The sequence below is a fragment of the Lathamus discolor genome, chromosome 7, assembly GCF_037157495.1.
Source record: "Lathamus discolor isolate bLatDis1 chromosome 7, bLatDis1.hap1, whole genome shotgun sequence".
In the NCBI taxonomy this organism is placed as follows: domain Eukaryota; kingdom Metazoa; phylum Chordata; class Aves; order Psittaciformes; family Psittacidae; genus Lathamus; species Lathamus discolor.
In genome coordinates, this window is record NC_088890.1 from 6425397 (window position 1) to 6446075 (window position 20679).

At 42.0% G+C, this 20679-nt stretch overlaps 1 protein-coding gene across 2 annotated transcripts in view; it reads right to left on the minus strand.

Moving 5' to 3' along the window:
• Window positions 1-592: 592 nt before the first annotated feature.
• Window positions 593-20679, minus strand: part of POC1A (POC1 centriolar protein A) — a 67877-nt gene continuing 47790 nt past the window's right edge. For both annotated transcript variants that reach the window (XM_065687861.1, XM_065687862.1), the window contains 2 exons: window positions 13288-13428; window positions 593-871 (listed from right to left, as the gene is read on the minus strand). In XM_065687861.1, coding sequence (XP_065543933.1) covers window positions 773-871; window positions 13288-13428 — 240 coding nt within the window. In that variant the 3' untranslated portion in view covers window positions 593-772. The remainder of the gene's footprint in view (window positions 872-13287; window positions 13429-20679) is intronic.

Sequence of the window (20679 nt, forward strand, 5' to 3'; positions counted from 1 at the left end):
CAATGGAGCAAATGTTCTTCTATTTGGTTGCCTTCTCTCTCCCTCTCTCCTGCTCTTAATTTAAGAAGCAGACAAAGACACGAAGACAAAGCAAAATCTGCTTGAAATCCACCCTGCACCTGACCCACCAGGGATTCTTTGCCAGCCTCAAGCAATTGGTTTTCACACGTTGCACAAGAGAGCAGGTTAAATCCCACCACTGGGTTTAACTGCCTCCGCACAAACACCATCCAGGGGCTGCTCCTTGCCAGATTTTGCAGGCATCTCCTGGGACTCAGGTGAGACAGACCATTCTCCCCATGCAACCAGCACTGGGACCTCACCTCTCTCTATTTTCTGATAACAGAGAACTCCCACTGCCCAAAATATCCTAGGAGCTCTTTGCCTGTCACCTATGGCCGGCACACACCTCAGCAACCAGCTTAATACAGCCTGTGCCAGACATCTAGCAACTCCAAGGTACTTAAACATGTCAAAACTACCTCAGCAGCACCAAAGGCAGGAGACATGCAACCTTCCTAGTTAGTACTCAGACCACACGCTGGCTGCTGCATCTCTGGAAAACACAGGAGATGACAACCGTTATCCACGCTTATGAATAAAAAATTACTTTTATTTTAGTAAAGTAACAAAGCTTATTTACAATCACTGTACATTCCAATTGAAAAATAGATTGCGCTCCAAGTCGTTAAAGCAAGTCACACACAGTCTGTCAGGAAACAAGTAACCTCAAACCTCCCAATGCCTTCAGCTCCTGTCTTCTCTCAGGAAATCAGCTCATTTTGTTCTGAATGATTTTCTGCTGATTCTCAAGACATTCCTTCAGCTTGTCTTCAGTGAGTGTCAGCCTCTGCTCCAGGATGGAAACAGTCTGCAAAACAACATGAAAACTGCTGTTGACCTGCTCACAAAGACAAGCTACATACTGTACTCTCAGTGCATAGCAAAATGCTAAATTCACACTCCTGAAATACCTCCTCAAAATACTCCTGTAACTCCAGTACCAGCATTTTAGAAGGGCAAAGCCCCACACAACTTCAGAGGAGCAACAGAGGCTGGTGGGCATGAAGCTCTCCAGCACCCACCACCAAGCACCCACCACAGCACTTGGTGCTTTCAAACCAAGCTCTGCGTTTGCTCTCATGAACAGGTTCATGAGCCACCAGACACACTTCTGCTAATGAGAGACACAGTTTTTTCAACAACTATGTCCAGTTTCAGCTTCTGATATTCCCTCCCTGCTTCCAACTTTTTCCTCCCTTCCCTGTATGCCATTGGTTTGCTGCAATTAAAACATGCAAAACTTGCTGGACAAGCACAATGAAAAGCAAGAAAACCCTACCAGCCAAGCATAAGGCAGTGCAACATGCAGTGGGAGTGAACTGAAACCCAAAGTGGCAATATCCACCTCAACATAGAGCCAAAATACTTCTGTGTAATCCAATTACCCCACAAAGGATTGTTATATCTTTCTCCACGCTGAAGTCATCGTGTACAGGATGCACAGGAAGAACATTTTAACCACGTGGCAATAAAAGCTTCTGCTGAAAACCTTTTATTGATCACTCTCAGACAAGGGACCTGCTTATGCAAAACCACTTTCAGCTTCCAAAGACACAAGAAAGCCTGATAATAGGCGGTGATGATTTAATGCTTTATTATCCATAAGCTTATCAGCAACAATCAATAGCTTCACATTTTGAGCATTTTTAGTACATAACATCCTCTGTTAAAAACAAAGGATGTTCAGAACCTTGGGCTTTTATAAAGTAATTCAAATAAACTTGGACAACTGCTGTTTGTATAGAAGTTATACATAGAAAGCCTTTTAATAGCACATTTCGTAAGCACATCTCTAAGTGCTTGAAAAAAGAAAGCAGGTCTCATTATCCCCATTTTACAGCTGGGGACACGAAAGCACAAAGAGAGGAAATAGCTTGGCTAAGGCCACTTGAGACTAGGAAAAGTCTCCTGTAAAATGATTTGGGGAATGAGATGAATGGGGGGGAAGAGAGAACAGATGTAGTAAAAACAACATGAAGCACTATGGCAAAGCCATCTTGCAAGACTGCATATCAACAAAGCCAGACGGGGCTGTGCATCATAGCATTTACCATAATGCACCCTTTGTTTTCCCCTCAAAACACAGTTCAAAGCTTATTCCTGCCACATGCATACTGCTGACCTGTGACAAGGCAGAACGGCTAACTCCTGCTGCCTAATGCTGCATTACTGCAGCTGGAGAAAACTTCACCTGAAAGAAAACCCTTGCATGGCTTAAATATTCCCATGGGCTACAGCACTAGCTTGATTAAAGTTTTTTCCTCTATTGACACCCCTTTGAGGCACAAGAACTGCAGTACACAGAGAACCAGAAGAAAAGTGCTGGAGCAAGGAAGTAACATCCCAGGTGCCCCAAAGGCAGCAGGATTCCTCCTGTCTATTCAAAGGAGACAGGATTTCACCCTTTTCATACCCAGCAACACTACTGCTTGGCGGCTGTCTTACAGAAGTCAAGAGCAAAGCTACTCAGGGCAGAACACAGCAGGCTGGATGTCTACCAGGGGTTTACAGCAAAGATCTTATCCTGCAAGCAACCAGGCAGAGAATGAAAAGCAGTAGGAATCCTGGCTTCTCCATTTAAAAAAGAACTAGTAACTCAACACTCAGTTAAAAAGGGGTGGGGGTGAAACACTGCATCAGATATCATTTAGAAAGATAATCAACCGAATTAATGCCCTGGTCACACTGCCCTGATAGAAGCAAAGCCCCAGATTACTTGTGGTTCCTGTATCTCATGATTTACAGCCATCACAATCCTGTCGATACGAGTTAAGAGCTGTTACATGCAGCACCATGAGACTAAACGCAAGTAAAGCAGATCTCAAAGTGCTGGATGTGTGAAAAAGCTGCAAGGAAAATGTTTATTGGAATGGAAATTGCATGTAAGTATATGCAAAAAACTTGTAGTGGGTAGTTTTTGGAAACTAAAAATGGAAAACTAGCAGTCAGAAATTAAATCCAGGAAGTTCAAAGTAGGAACCAATGACTACAGCCCATTCAGACTTGAATACATGATGCCCAAATACACAGGGCATCTGACATCCTACAAAGGTAAGGGAAAGCACAAATATTGCCCAGCTGCTATTAGCACCATACTGTAACTTAAAAGACAAGCTTCTTTATTAGCAGCTGACAGTTTTACAGTATTTCCATGTTGCTACTTATAAAGCAAGTCCTTGTGGGTAGGCAAGTTAAACTGCACCCATTCAACTCCTGCATGTTTTTGCTTTTCAGAAGATAACAAACCAACAATTGCACCAAGGAGGAAAATACTGTTAACCAGATTCAGTGAGGATTCACTGGAGCCAGGTTCGTGCTCGAGCCGCTTCTCCGCAGCAGGACTTGGGCTTCCTGTGTCAGGAGCACAGTACGTGTCTCCATTACGCACCAGGGAGTAAATGCTAGATAACTTATTAAAGCCCTGGCTCAAACTGGCAGCAGGATAACAGCATAGGCTTAAACATTAAGAAAGATCAACCTTTTTTTTTATTATTAAGGAGTATTTCTGACACTACACTAACACACTGAGCACTACTACGGACACCAGAAGACAAAACGCAATTTTTCACACTAAGAAAACTTACTCAAATCACTTCTACCAGCTCTTCCTGCAACCTTTGTCTTCATTCATCTTTGCAGACTTACCCTAGAAACAAACTGCTTTTCTGTTTGGAAACGTTATCAAAAAACGATGCAGAAAACAAGTTGCTTCCTATGTACTTTTTAAGTTCTGGGGAATTTTCAGCTCCACCCTCCCCCAGGATACCTGAAGTTGCCAGTACTCACACTTGCTTACATGATGACAAGCCCCCTACCCTATTCCTCCATGTTATTTTAACTCCCTCAAACCAAATAATAATGACTTGTGATGCTGTTTCAAGATGCTTTCACCAGTATCTTTTTTCTTAAACCCTATTAAACATTTCCCTGTAGCAGAGACAGTTTAAGCACCACTAGCCCCAGGGCCAAGGCTTCTGCAGCAGCCCTGGAGGGACAATCAGTCCTGCTTCTTTTGAGGACTACAGATAAGGGGAACCAGTTCTACCACTGCTAAAGGAAACCTGAAGAGCAGAGACCAAAACAAGCAAGCAGAGGCCATCAGCAACCATCTGGAACAGTGGCAGGAGTCCCTGCCAGAAGAGAGGTCTCCACCTGGACAGATGGCTGCTCATTATTTAACTTCAGCAGTACTTGACCTGGTGGTTGGGGCAAAGCAGGCATGCTTTGGACGGCTGCTCTGCAAGCAGCGAGGTGCAGCTCCTGCCCTGCCAGCAGCGCATGGGTTTTTCATCAGTATGCCACTCACACTGCCTTGATTGAGTTAGCACACAGAATAGCATGGGGGTCATAACACTGCTCCAGTGGATCACCAGTAATTGTGGGACCCCAAAAAATCCTCACATATTGATACAACAGTTACTCAGATGAGGTTAACAACAGCTTGGCTGATCCTACAAGGAATACGATCCCACACATTTGACTGCAAATGTACTCCAAAGTATTACACTTGCATTTCTATTCTTGTCATCATTTCATAACAGAAAATCCCTCTCTCCATTGATCGCGGAGGTCGAAGCAGTTCCTACCTTTACTTCAATAAAAAGATTCTTAAAAGTTTGCTCTGCCAGTTTTTCTAAGCGTATGCTACAAGAGGTTTTTTGCAGAGCACTAACATATCAAATAGCCCAAGAAAAACACATTACTTCTACCTCTTCAGATTTTTCTTTTCGGTTTGACATGTTAATTTACAAAAGCATCGATTTCTCTTCAATTTATCAGAAAATGCAGAAGTTTGTAAGTTTATCTGCACTGTTTCCTCACTCCATTGTGGTGGTACAGGGAGCGACTTAGGGATGCCTTTTATGAGGTGCAATGAAGAAGCCCATGGACCTGCAGAATGACACTTGTGGAGCCTGACCTGGAGTTGAGGCTTAAGAGCTCTGTCCTCTGGAATGAGCAAGGCCAACACTAGTTTGTTTTCAAGGATCTAGATGCCCTGCTATAACTTCTTACGTTTTTCCCCAAAAATGGCCATTTCAGAGCCAATCTTAGACCCAAACATGGCCAAGTAGTCCAGCAAGTAAACTGCATCCTAAAAATGCTGCCTGAGCATCCAGTGGTCCCTCTTTGGGAAGTACTAATGAGTGAGTTCAGAGGTACCTATATACCTCTGGGGCACAAATCCGTGACACCTGGAACACAGACTGCTGCACAGCATTGAGGAAGCCTGTTGGCATTGTACTGGAAAGTAAAAACAGTCTTTCAAGAAAGGAGTACAGTTGCCAACCTTCAAACGCGTGCATTAAAGCGAGTAATATTGACAAGTGGCCCCAGTTATTGTAGACTGATCACTAAAATGATACCTCCAACACCCGCTAAATACAGTCCCAAGCATACCTGCAGTCCTATGTGGAGACAGGAATTATCAAATATCCAGGTAAGTTAAGCTTGGGAGCCTGTTCTCTAAATTAACACAAATGTAATAAACTGCCACAGGAAGGCTCTGCACCAGGGCAGCCTTGCCTACCTTTTACAGAAAAAAAAAAGTAATTAACTCCTTCCACCAACAATAGTTTAAATACCAAACTTCAGCGGCAAGATTGAAAGGCTCATGGAAGAACTTGTGCAGCAGAAGTCACTTTGAGGTTCAAGTATAAACCTGTCTGGCAAGAAGCAGCCTTGCTTCCTATCATACAAGCTTTGCCGGGACTTGCCCCTTCAATCTCAGCAGCTGCATCCCATGGCACTCAAAGCAGACCCCTGCTATCACTAAGCTTAAAGCAAGCCAGGCTGCCCTCTGCATGTGCAAGTTATACAACACAGTTTTGAGATGGGACACAAACCAGCTACCACACTCTGCATGCTCTGACACATTTCCAGCTAAAGCTGGCAGTTTAGACTAATCAAGGAAGTCAGCCTCTTATCTGAGAGTACACCTAGGTATGAAACCTCCACAGCTATCAACAATTCATGTAGCAAACGAATGTATGCAAGGCTCTTTACATGCTGCGACTAGCTATACTCTAGTGGTCAAAGCCTTAATCTCAGAGATCAAATGCACAATTAAGGTGGGTTTTGTTTCTGTTTTGTGGTTGGGGTTTTTGTGTTTTGTTGTTGTGTTTTTGTTTTCTGCTCCGACTAAACCAAGATCTGCTTCGACTGAACCAAGATCTGCTCCCCAGAGCCATTTTAAATAAGTTCTGTAGCTCCTCACCAGCTCAGCTGCTCTGAATACAGACTTTAAGGCAAATTCCCAAAGCCCATCTGCATAGAGTATTTCGCACAAGGCTATGGATAGTGTATTGATTATTTCAGAATGAAGAAAGCTCACGTAGTGCTTTAGCCTTCCTCTCAATCTCTCTTTAATGGGACTTCACAAGTTTTCCTGGGTTTACTTCATAACATGCTTCAAATTCCACAGACTTTTGTATTTGTTACTAGAAAACACTCAGCTCCAGTGTGGCTAGACAGGAATGTATTAGTCAGTGCAGCACTGTGGGTTAGGAAGTCCCATAAGCCTTCTCAACACAGTTTTACACATTCACCCAATGTCACTGCTGGGCCATGCGGGTTAGGAATACATGACAAAGCCTGCAGAAGTGCAAATGCCAGCACTAACCTGGCTTTATCAGGATCCCTACCCAGAGCTCCAGATCTGCTCAAAAAGTCTTGAGGCTCAACAACCTCTTAGTCAGTTCTTTCACAAGAGATCATAACCCCACCAGCTCCCTCCAGCCAACAGTCAGACGTGTGCTACTCAATACTTGAAAAGTAAAGCATTTCTTACATTTAGCAGACCAAAGCACTATAAGGAGGTGGGCTGTTGTAAAATTCAAAACCTGCATTGCTCAGCTAAGTCTTCCTCATTATTACTGTGAGGGTGGTGAGACACTAGAACAAGCTGCACAGAGAATTTGTGGGTGCCCACTCCCTGGAAGTGCTCAAGGCCAGGTTGGAGCTTTGGTGTACTGCATGAGTCTACTCATGCCGCAGACACAGTGCAGCAACAACACAGGTGATCACTTGCAGTGCTCACTGTGTTTTTTACATGTAGGAAAACCATACAAGAGTACCTGAAAAAACTAGTATCAGCCACTTTGCCAGACTAACCAGCATGGTCAGTACCAGTATCACAGTGACCAAAGGGACTCTGAAGGACAGAAAAGGATGTTCTATTAAATCAATTGTAACCACAAAGATAAGCCACACGCTCTGCCAGTTTCTTCTGCACAGTGTGGGGACACGAGGCACACAAGCCATCTCTAACTGAGCCTTTCCATTTACAGCTCTCTTACTAAAAATGTTTCATCACACACTGCTGTTGCTTCAGTCTTGACAGCTGATCAGCCTAAGCTAAACTGATGGCACCCACATCAGATCCTGCAAGTTTCTGTAAGGGAATGGCTGCAAGCTGCGGCACAGGTACTGACAGCTTCCTTTGTACACAAGGTCCTAAGCTCTGGGGCTGGACCAACACAGACTTTGAGTTTCACCACACAGTACAAAAACACAGCAAGTTACGATGAGCTACAACAAAACACCCAAGCATATATCATGTGAGCAGCTGCACAATGTGGTGGTTAGAACCCCAAATGACTAGAGGTCTCCCCCAACCACAAAGACTTCCCATCTCCCTCACTGCTGCCCAATCTACCTCTGAAAGCATGCAAATCCTCAGCTAAATCAACACAGCTGCTGATACCAAATGGATAAATAACAATTGATATTAATTGCCAAGGTTTGCTTGTGAAACCAAATAGTGGGAAGTGTTTAGTATTTCTCGCTATTGAAGGATAATGGAAGGTGAGGGTCCTGTGGGCCTCCAGGGAGACATCAGCATTTTTAAGAAGCCAAGACTTTACAGTTTAGAGTATCCTGCTAATATAGCAATATCCCTAGGAGCACATTTAATTTAGGTGGTCTTAGACAGAAGAATAATGTATTCGCATTGAAACTTTGGAGATTTTGTAACAAGTATACTATATATCACTGCAGAAAACAAAGTAGGTCTGATGATATACAGAGGACTGGCAAAAACCAGGATACCTCATTTGTTATGAGTGAGAGATCAAAGCTACTGCACCTCCGAGAGTTCAACTCGAGAGAAGTAGCCTCTTTGTCCCTTAAAATTAAGATTTAAATCCCAAGCTCAGCTGGTATTTAACATATTTTTCAGATGGGAACTTTTTTATTGTTCTGGCTTTCAAACCATGTCTTTCAGAATAAAAACCGCTGCAATTTTTTTCCTATGTGTTGGGTCCACCTGTAGCCAGTGGGTGTTTGAGTCTTGAGAGCAACACAGAAACCAAGACATCTGCACAAGACAGAGGTAGCAACACTTATAACCCACCCCCTCCACCCCCTCATTTGCTTCTTGACTTGTAACTACTTGAAGTCATAAAAGCATTTGTTTTACTAAACCAGTTACTTAATGTACATTCAATACTTCTCAGAACAGAGGGGCCATGCTCATTCCCCAGCAACAGACTTTGGAGACCATGTCTCAAAAGAGTAACAGATTTCACTTTACTCATTTTCATTATAAGTATTGCACACACAAACATCCTCAGTTTTAATTAAAAACCAACTCGTTTGTGTCCAAGTCCTTTTTTTACGCTAAAGAATTTATTTTCAAAAAATTCTTATCTTCCCTCTCTCTTCAATCTTTTCTGGACTGAAATAATCCTTTAATCTCACATGAGCTTGATTGTCCTTCAGTTCAGGCTTGGATTAATTTACAGATTTATCAAGTCTTCTCCATTTCATTGCATTGTTTTCTCCCAGCTTTAACGGAAGATTACTTTGGGGAAGTATATAAAGCTGTTTCCTGTGGGTGGATTATCTTAGCTATTTATGAATTTTTATGTTAACCTGATTTTGAACTCTTTGTTTGGAGCAGGCATCTTCCCTTCCCACATGAAACCAGCAGCTTTTGCCTCAATGCCCGCTGCCCACCAGTGCTGCAGATTCACAAAGTGAACCTTGTAGCTGCAGGTGTCTGTAGTGAGGGCAAGAGTATATATACAGACGCTTTGAAGGTGATCCTTGCAAATACAAGTTTTCCACTGCAGCCAAGATGGTTACTCACAGATGGTCTTTCAGAACTGCAAGTCAGCTGCAAGTGCAGAAAACGCATCTGAACCAAGCAAACTCAGTATTTGCTCCATTTCTGCTTCAGCCAAAACATATCTTTCTGTTCCAAAAAGTTATCCAAGAGAGAAAATCACCTTTTCTCCCCCCTCCTTTAAGCTGTTATTCTCAGCCCATCTCTTTACACAGGCAGAGAGATACTGAGATCCAGCCTTTGATAAAGAAAAAAACCCAAACATTTTGTGCTTTCCTCCTTTTCACATTTCTGAAATGCCAGTGAAGAGCAGGAATTTTAAACACTGGGACACTGACAAGCTACTAAGCTGCAAAAAAGGGAGAAGCAAGCAAAGCATCTATAACATACATTTATTACTCCTCTTCCTCATTCCTTTGCTTGATTTGAATTGCCTACTTTCCTACAAAGGGGCATCAGGGTATCTTTAAGTAATCCAAACCACTGAAAACAACCTGCTTATGTCTGGGTCTCAGCCTCACTCCACTCACTCCACTCTTCCAGGCAGCAGAATTGTCAAACATGCGCTACCCTGCTGAAAAATGCAGTCAAACATTAACTTCTTTATCTGCATGTGAAGTATGGCCGAACAAAAACCACATTTAGAAAAATATACGAAGCCCCTGTCAGGTCACATCAGAGCACTTTGCTGCAAGTAAAACAAAAGATGTCCTGAGAGCGTTCTGGTAGGAGGAAGACAGGAAAGTTGCATTGAATCACAAACCAGTTTAAAGAAAGACGCCAAAATCTTAAGGAATAAAATCACAGCACAAAGTCAGCAACATACAAATGAAGCTCTCTAAATCTGAGGGGGTCACATCTGTTCACTGTAGCGGTTACTGCTAGATGTGGTATACAAGAGCTACTGGTTTCTTCTGATCTAACTTTCTCTAATAAGAACTGAAGTACCTAACTGAAGGAGCAAGCCTGTTCAAGTGTATCCTGCTGTGCAGGGCATGATGCATCCACAGCTCAGCGCTTCTACTTGCAATTGGTGTCTAGCAGGAAGAGACCTCTTAATGGAATAAAAACAATCCCGCTGTCTCTAAGTACATGACACCCCACTTAATCTGGAAATCTATTGTCAATCTATTGTCACTGTACTGAGGGAAGGTACTGATAATTGGTGAGCAGCAGACAATGCAGTTCAAGCATACAGCTCAGAACAAAGCTCTGCACTGGCAAGAGATGACAGCCTTCAGCTGATGCCTTACTAGTACCTCTTTCAGCAGAAATTGAAAGTATTTGCTCTCCTTCCCCCTTTCACATGACACCAGGTTTAGCATGATAAACCTTGAAATGATAGCTATGGAAAAAAGTTAGGAAAATAAACTTATATTTTCCTAATTTCCAAAAGTTGTTTATCACAACTTTGAGTTTCCCCCACTGGTACCTGACATCATGGTAAGTGTTGGAAACTACAGCACCACCAAAAAGCACAGGTTCTACATCAGAAGTATTCCCATTCTCCCACAAAGCTAACAAATCATAAATTCCTGAAAAACCATGGAAGGCTATATCAATAAAGGGTTTCTGGACTCTCTCTTTTCCCTTCTACTGAATGGCCCTGCTCATGAAATTAGCATTCTCTTTAAACAACCAATACTCAAGAATTACAAAGCAATGATTTATAAGAGGACCAGGAATGTCCTCAGCCCTTCTCCAAGAAAAAAAAAATACTGACACTTGTTATGCGTTATTTATGAAATATATCTGTTCCATTTTGAAGCAGCAGTGGTGGTGTCCTTCTGTAGGAATCAGCAGGCCCGGAAAACACACAACGTTGGTTTGAGTTTGCCATGCACAGGGAGCTGTGTCCTATTGTGTTTTGGCAGAAATAGCTAGGAAAGAAAACCAATCCAGCACCAGCAGCCATTGCTTCCATTTCACTTGGATCTCTGTGTGCCATGGCTCCTTCCCAGTCAACATCTAATTGCATGAAAGAGGGGTAACAGTGGCTCAGCTGGAGCAGCATTCCCTTCTCTGTTATCAAACATCAGCATTGGAAAAAACAAATCACAGAATCATAGAATAGTTAGGGTTGGAAAGGACCTTAAGATCATCCAGTTCCAACTCCCTGCCATGGGCAGGGACACCTCACACTAAATCATGTTGCCCAAGGCTCTGACCAGCTTGGCCTTGAACACTGCCAGGGATGAAGCATTCACCATTTCTTTGGGCAACCTATGCCAGAGCCTCACCATCCTCCAGAGTTACCTTCCATGTCTCTACATTGCTACCTGCCTGCATCCCTCCTCCTTAGTCTAGGAATGAGGACTTCTTCCAGGCTCATTTGCTTAAGTTTGTTTGGTGCTGGTTTGTTTCACTGCTAAATATCAAAACCATGGCACGAAAATGAAGAATTATGAAACCATTTCAACAGTGTGTCAGGAACATCAATTTGTACAGATGCATTTAAATGGTGTTAATACAAAATACAACATACAAAAATTATAACCAATGGGAAATAATGTACTTCAAGGACAACAAAATAGAGCCAGAATAGCTACAAAAAAGGTAAAAGGCTGCTGAATGCAGTTACTCAAGGCAGCTTTTTGGATTTTTACTATTTCAGGCCTATTTCCAATTTTATCCTATAACCTACTAATTTATTCCTCCCCCACTGATCTCAATTTCTGCTACATTTAAAACAACATTTGGAATTTTCTACGGTTACACAATATCTTCGAGAGAGATGTTTGCATTGCTGATATCTAGTTTAAATCCCACACATACTGTTTACTGCAATATTTGCCTCCTCTAAACACCTATGAAGTTGAAAAGGAGCCATTACACATCCATCATCAGAAGCGTGGATCCGATTTATGCAATGAAAGATAACAATCACATTCCAAACTTACTAAGGAGACGTAAAAACAGCAATAAAATATTTTGTGTACACACAGGGTTACATTTTACTCACAAGCACGAGAGCCCAATGTAACACAAAAGATTCCCCCCACCCACCCTCCAGTGTTCAGTGTTTGAGAGATCAGAGGAAAAATCCTCTCTTGCACTTCTGCCAAATTAACTTAAATACATTTTGGTTTTCACCCTACTCTATTTTAGGCTGTCGGTAGTACTTTAATCCCTAAAGCAGCTCTACTTCAACCCCCTGATAGGCCCTCCAACCCATCATTTTACACCTTTTGACAAGTACTTCTTAGCAGCAAAGAGCTAACTTGGACTAATAATCAGTATGCTCAATACCAAGTGTTCCAGACCTGCTTCTTCCTCAGAAACAACACCCAAACTCACAAAAAAACTCTCCCACACAGATTTTTCCATTCTATGACAATGGTCTCAACTACAGGAGATCACCAATGTTTACTATCAGATGCTTTCTCCTTTCCTCTCACATACCCCAAAACCACACAATGAACTTCAGCCCCAGACAATAGTTAGAAATGGTATTTCTTCACAGGAGCTAATGAGCAGCTATTTAAACACAAACCAGCTCTATCCCCACATTTGTATTAAGTAAACACATACTGTGATGATCACCATTAATGGCTGGTACTGCTCAAGCAGTGCTTAGTGACTCTGAGGAAGAGCTGTATGTTAATGCTTTAGCAAGGGATTAGTTGTTTGCTGGTTGTGGGTGAAAAGCATGTTTCAGAGATGAGACACAGAAGGGCCCAGACTTGTTGATGGGAGGAGAATACTGCAGAAATTGGATTGTGTAGGTGAATGTTGGGTGGGGGAAAAGGAGTGGGATCTGAACAGAGTTTGCCTATAGACTGCAGTATAATGGGGGAGGGAAGAGAGAGAGATTATACACCAAAACAGAGTCCTGTTGCCAACCGCTCCCTCAGGCATTACCTTAGACGAACCATAGCTAATAGCACAGAGAACCAGAGATGGTGCAAGGAGTGCTCTGCAACACTGCAGCATAAAGGAGTTAGAGGAAGAGCTGGGCCTAAGCAAGAACTCAGGAAGATGTGAAGGAACTGATAAGAGATAAGCTGACAAGCAGATGAAGACACATTTATCAGAAAGATACTAAACAGCAGAGGTTTTAAACTAGCCACATTTTTATTCTATGAAACTACCGCAAAATATTCCGAGTTCTTCTAGCCAGAGGTACTCTTTTCATTATAAAATAAAAGAGCAATCCATACCTGAGTCAGAACATCCAGCTGTCCCATAATATGCTCCAAGGTATTTGCAAGACTGGTCTCCTCCTCCTGTTGCTCATGGTTCCCACCAGAATCCTGAGTTTTTGTTTTCTTAAGATTAATACCACAGTCCATTTCTGATCGCTAGAAAAAGAAACAGACAATCTGCTATTGCAATGCAAACAACTGGAGAAGGGTTTCTGTTTCATGGCAAGGAAACGGTAAAGCACAGCTTATGCTGTGACAGTCTATGCTATTAAAAACGGGCAAAGGAGAAAAGGAATTGTTCTTGCCACAGCTGGAAAACAAAAAGCTGCTGCAGATTTGTCTGCCTTCCCCAGGTGGAAGGAGTTTGTTTTCTGTTTTGTTGGGGCTTTGTGTGTGTGTGTGTGTGTGTTTGTTTTTAAACCTTCATCAGGAAAGGCAAACTTTAGATAACAATCCTGAAGCAATACTGCAAGGTTCAAGTTTTGTATGTATGTGCAAAGAATTTTGGCATGCTCATGCAGTACACAGGCATAGACTGCACAGGAAAACAAAGACTTACTGGAGCCACATGGAAGCACTACATCCAAATTATAAGAATTAAGTAAGCCACCCCGAGAGGACCACAATTATCTCACTCCAGCAGTAAAGTAAAAGCCTCTCTCCATGTTTGGTAGTTGTAAGAACACAGGGATGCTGTACCACAGTTCACCAGGAGCAAACTGTTTCAATATGAATTAAACCAGGCAGTTTTGATTTAGAAATTTTAATTTCATTTGTATCTTGAACTGGTTTTCCCTCCTCAATGAGGTTAAGAACAAGTTTACTTTGAAGTTTCAATTTCAACTGGTTTAGTTATGCAAGCTTGAATATTTCATTCAGAATAAGTTTTAAAAGCACAAACAGATCTCTACTAGAGAACTCATTCTTCTTTCCTTTTCTTTCAAAATGGCATCTTTCTTCTAGAACAAACACTATTTGCATTATTTATCTGCATTACCATCAGTAGAAGTAGTGCAGAGAAGTTTATCTAACAAGGCAGCCAACTGGTTAAGCAATTGCAGACTTAAGTTTCTCAATTTACACTAACAGACAAGATTTGAATCTAAAGCCAAGATCACAGAGCTCAAAACTGCATGGCCTGACACCTGGTGCCGCTCCATCCCATGCACTTGTTACTCACGCATATGACTAAAGTCTGCAAATCAACATGCAGCACAGAATTCTGACAGATTGGAAAATAGTCTCTAAAAGTTCTCCCACACGTACTTTTTCTAAGCAAAAGTCAAGAGTTGCTTCCATCTCTTCTCTTACACACACAAACGACTACAAAGGCATTTCTCAGCAGTGCTGTATCAATTTACCTGCTCACCTCTGTATTTGATGCCGGGTGTGTACAGATGTGCAACTAAGCTGCAGTAAGACCTTAGACTAGCTCATGTAACTTTAAACCCCCAAATGTTTAGTGCATTACGAAGATACACATGTGTACACACACATACATACATAAATATACATTTTTTAAAAAAGAAATTTATATTAAAACACTTTTGCTGCTGTGAGTCACAGATTTTGACCACAGAAAGGCTCCCAAGGCTGAGGTCTAGCCCAAAAGGTGGGTAAAATAAGCAATAAGCAGTGCAAAGAGAAATGTGACTACATAGGGAAACTGGAGACTGAGAGGGGAAGGGGAAAAGAGGGCACAGAACAGTAAGCTTTGACAGGAGAATGCCTTACTGCTGACCACTAACTGCTAGTAAGGGCTGACCATCCTGTCACGCAAACTACCCTCATACAGCCAACCATCACAAGACCACTTTTGCATACGGAGAAGGAAATGAAGGGAAAGGTTCAAAGGATACACATAACAACTGTTCCACAGGGATCACTGCGCTACACCGCAGGCTTGGGATGCAGCTGGGTATCAGGTGGTGCCAGCCACACCAGCCTCTGCTAATTTGCTTCCTCCCACTTGCTTGGATAATTCAGATTATCCACAGGCCCTAGGCCAACACAGCCCACACTCAGGGTCACGCTGCACAGCCTTGGCAGGGGAGCCACACTCAAACTACTCCCGGGCTACAGGTAGCCCAAGAGCCACATGTTGCTGCCTGATGCATTGATTTAATCAATCAAAATATGTTCTTGCAGAGATGAGATGAAGCCAGCCTTACAAAGCTGCTATTTGCTGTTTGAATTTAAAAGTAAAAATCAACAAAAAATTCCCCCACAAAACACTTTTTCAGTGGGTAAACAGCACTAAAAAGTATGTTTCCTTGTTATTTTAAGGCTAACTATCCTATTCTGATGTAACTTTAGGTCAGTCAATCATGGCACAGCAGAAATTTAAGCGAGCTAACACTGCATACAACTTGCACTTAAAAACCCCAAACGATGATGAGCTATCTACTTCAAAACCATTAGAACAAGCTGACTCACAGAAGCAGAAAAATGACTGTACTAACATATTTTCTCCCTCTATCTTTATAGCATATGTCAGACAGCTTTTCATAAAAAGCTGCTGGGTTGAACTCAAGAGTTGATATTCTCTTTGCTACAGTCTACAAAGTTTAAGAGCCTGGCATATCTGGAAGGTCAATACTGCAGAGATGCTCCCACAGCTGATGCTTTATGAATCAGGTGGTCCTTCATCATGTCAAGTTAAAGCCAGGGGCAGCATCAGCCTCTTATCACAGATGCTAAATTCTGCTGATCAGCTACCAGGCTATCTACCACCCCCACGAAAAGCCAAGCAAGCCACCTCCACAAAGCCCAAGTGGGCTCCAGAAGGCACTCTGCATGGTGGCAACACCCCCAAGAATAGAAGTATATCTACACTTAAAATAGAAGCGTGATAATATGGCATAATGTCTCATTTCAAACATCACAGCTGCTGGAAAGGCTCCTTATAGACCATCATCATCCAGAAGATAACCTGCAGCTAGAGCCTTCAGCAGTGAAGTACTGAATTCATCTATCTAAACTAGGGACATATCCAGCCATCAAATAAAAACTATGCCAATGTGTCATGAAGTGTAACTTTCAAAAGGGAGGCTTTTAATTGACCATGCTATTTGAATATTCAGTTCAATGAACAAGCACATCCTACCTAACCTACCCTGGCACTGCAGGTGCAAAAAACAAGTACCCAACACCCACACCTACAGACAGCACTTTGAATTGCTGCCCATAAACAGGCAGGCAGAGAAACTGAAGTCAGTTTGCTCTATAGCTTCTTACTCATCCTACCCGCTCTGACAGCACCAGGCTGCAACCTGAAGTATGGGACCCATCCAAGTAAGCTTCTCAAAGAGTGGCCCTATATACAGCATCCAACAAGATACTGGATTAAGGGTTAAGCCTCGGTTTGCCCATCATAGGCAGGTCCAGCAGAAGGCAAGAGATTACTGAGAATGCTGCAAACTCTCAACTAGACACACATGAAAACACTACAAGCTGTAAATGCAGCCCATGAAGTACACAAGAGCAGAAGGACAACAGCAAAGGATAGGCTGACAGTCAACCTGGCCCAGATGGACATACATACTGCTGCACTTCACAAAGGCCCAGCACCTTCCTTTTCAGAGGTTAAAGCATCCATATGAATCAAATTCACTAGACTAATTTCAACCCACTTTTTCTGAAGAGGCTGAGGAGCCCAAGTAGGTATATTTGTATTGACACTACCCAAAGCACTTCCCTCTGCTACCAGCTAACAGAAGCTTTGTGAACAAAGGGGAACAGTGATTTCATGGCATCAAGGAGAAAAACATTCGTGGGGGTTTTCACTTCTTTCAGGTTCTTCATGCCAAAATCTCCATGTTTTAGTCAAGGAAAGCTTTGCCTGCTAAGAAAAACATAGCCAGGGCTTCACAGGGCAGATGCTGGAAGATTTTACAAGTATCCTAAAATTGGAACAGACACCCAGAATTTTGTTTGACATTAATTTTAGGAAGGTGCCAAACATTCTGATGAGCTCAAACACATTCTTCATTAAGAAACTGGGAAGAGACTGCAGTGCTCAGAGGGACAGGTTTTCTGCCACAAGCATCACCTAGACTTCAGTCATAGTTCAAATACAGCAGTGACACCAGTTGAAGCTGCATTACAAAGGCTACAAGGCTGCCTCTACTGAATGGTTAGCAGAACCTCCACATGTGACTGTGATAAGCATCGTTGTGGGGTTATTCAGGGAAAGCTTTGGCCTTTGCAATTAACAAATGAGGGAAGTGTTTGGAAACTCTCCCTTAACAGCCAGATTACAACTTGTACTTACCACTACCTTAATGGGCAGGCAGGAAAGGAAATGTGCACCCAAGTGGGGAAAACTGAACTGCCCTAACACTAAAACTTCAGATTTTGTAAGAGAGGGTTAAATCGGCCTCTGCTACTGTCCATAAGAATAAGAAAACCCTCACAGACCAAACTACAGTCACCCTTCTCCTAATAGCAATCTGTATCATGTTGTGAGCCAGTACTAGTCATTTAAATTCTAACAGTTTTTTTATAACACTGCAAACAACATAGAAATATGCCCTGGCACTGTGACAGCCTCAGCACTGATGAGCATCACCATTACAGAGACAACTGTGCTCCCATCTGACTCACCTGCAATGTAAAGTGCTGCTGAATCCTGAGGACAGGCATCAGAAACAATAACACTGGTGCAGAGGTTTCATTTATTTTAGTCAGAGTTCAAGTGCACAATTTACTTGGCACAACCAAATCAATGTATTTGCCATTAAATATCTTATTACAACATCTGCGTATTAAGCTCTAGGGGTATAGCAAGAAGCAGCTGAACATTAAAGGAAGAATAGATGAGCCGTTTCAGAATACAATACAGCTCTCAGTGACAAAGGGAAAACAGAAGTGATTTATTTATAGCAACCACTTAAAGACAGCACAGTGCAACTACTTGGGGGAAGGGGAAAATTAATCATCCTTCATTCCAGAGGTCTCTTACTGAGCCTCTTATGAAAATTGTTCTGGCTAAAGAGCATTCTGGCCAGCTATTATAGCACTGATAGCAGGGTGGGGGGAAAGTATTAACTACACAACACGTGTACATCCATAGTAAAACTACAAGGAACAACTGAAAAAAAACCAAACATTTTGCTTTCTAAATGGTGATATTTAGAAGATATATTGACAGGAGATAAGCACCTACATGAATTTTACACCTACTAATAAAAAGTACTATTATTTGAGATGTACCTCAAATAACTACATTCTTACAATTAAATCCAGAGGAAATACTTGTTTTTTCCGTCTTTTCACCTCTCTCCACTGGAAGGAAGCAACTGAGTGATGAGAAGCAAATAGGTGTAGCTCTACCCTTAAATCCCTTTAAATCAATTTCCACAGTGTATCTACTATTCTAAAGGGTTTTGTTTCTTTTTTAAAGAGAATAAGATATTATTAAGAATTAATTTTCAAGTACCGAGAAAGATTCATTCCTTTTAAGCAACACATACATCCAATGTATTCAATTCAATATGGACATCCGATGGATTAAAACTCGCTAAATCCAATTAAATTCACTGTTTTAGCTGAAAAGAATTCCCCATGAAACAACAGAGGAGCAGAAAACTCCCAAAGGTGGTGTACACTGTTTATTCATATCTCAATTCTACTTAATCGGAATGAGAGAGAAATACCATTAAAAGTCTTCTATTTTGAGAAGTCATTTTCACCACAGGTAAAGTGGTATTTTAAATGTGTTCCCAGAGAGCAACAGTGACATCCAGTGGAAGCATATCAGCTTCAAGGTAAGCTCCACAGGAAGGTCAGCTGGAGTATATTGTGCTAGATTGGAGGACCTGCTAAAAACTGAGAGGTAACCTCATTTCTCTCTGCTACATACAAAATACCATTGACTAAACACAGCTCTTCAAGCATAAGTATGTTTCTCTAGCCTAGAAAAGCATCCCCTCTTTAAGGCACCACCAAAATTTCTGGAGCAATCACATTCTTCAAGCCTTGCATTACTCCACATTAACTGTTCAGAGCAGCATAGGGTAACAACCAGAAATAGGATACAAGTTAATTTAACCTTGTGAAACAATTTACAGGACTATTCATCCCTCCTCACTTCTTATTTCAGGACTCAAGTTGCAATAATGGAAGGTGATTTGGGAAGGAGGGAGGAGAAAAAGAGAAGGGACATGAACATTAATTCCCTTTTATTTTTGCCTCACACCAGAAGCTGGGTTAGATATGCCACAGGCCAGAAATTATTTAGACAGAACCCTTCTCCTTGTTGGTGTTACTAAAAGTACCAAGTTACAATATTAAAACTTGGCACCTATACAGTAATGGCCATGTTTTGCTATAGGCAAATAAATATCAAATCTGTGATAATCCTAAGAAGTAGTATAGTTAATAGGTACACCTCAAACCCCTTTAAATCCCAAGGCACTCTTCTGCCAAAGCTTAAGTGAACCACTGGCAGAGGCAGCCGAATGGAGTTAGGCTCGTGTATTTTAAGTGAGGAAGTATCACACCATTCAGCAATGGAAGCTGCCAGAAACACAGGAGACAAGGCTACCAGCTAATGGCCAACTACAGTACTCAAACATGCATGAAAACAACCTGTCCATACACAGAAGGCTGCACTCAGACTGAAATACTAGCATCTTATCTCTGCAAGTGTCACTGTTTGGCAGTCTCCTGCCAAAGCAGGTCCTTACCCTGCTCCTGCCTGCCAGAAAGGAAAAGCTGTTCCCATCCTATGTGGCCTTGCTCTCTGGTTCACTGGCTCTTTGTCCACTTAACTGTACCCTCTGTATCACTTTTAAACCAAGACAGACATTAGTATCATGGTTTTCCAGGTACCTCCAAGTAACAAGCATCTATGCACACAGCTAAATGCACCCAAGCTCCGTGCTGCCCGTGCTTTTCAGCTGGCTTATACTGGGCACCACTATATATACCATGGCATCAACCGGTTCTTTGCCAGCCGAGATCAGGCTCGTGAGTTTTTGTGCTATGTGATCTTTGTTTTACACAGAAAGATGAAAGAAAGTAAATTCCTGCACTGTTTCCAAAGAGGAGTGTAGCTGGCCCTGGGAGGGATAGAAGACTCAGTTCCTTATGAACTCTGGCAATGCAGATCACCACAACCTCAAAGCAGAAAGGAACGTAACTCTAAAAAAAGCTATGGTTTCCAAATTACTAGTTATCAATGCAATACTACATTAATTTGGTCTTACTAAGGGAAAATGATAAAACATAGGAAGTAAGCTTCAATAGTCAGCTCCTCTCCAATTTGAGTTACACTTTCAGTAGCTAAAAAGCCCTCTACAAGCCTCCAAGAAGAATGGGAAAGATCTGCATTTATTATATTTCCACAAGCACAAGTGGCTTTCCTATGGCAAGTGAAAATGGGAACTAGGGCTGCCAGACATT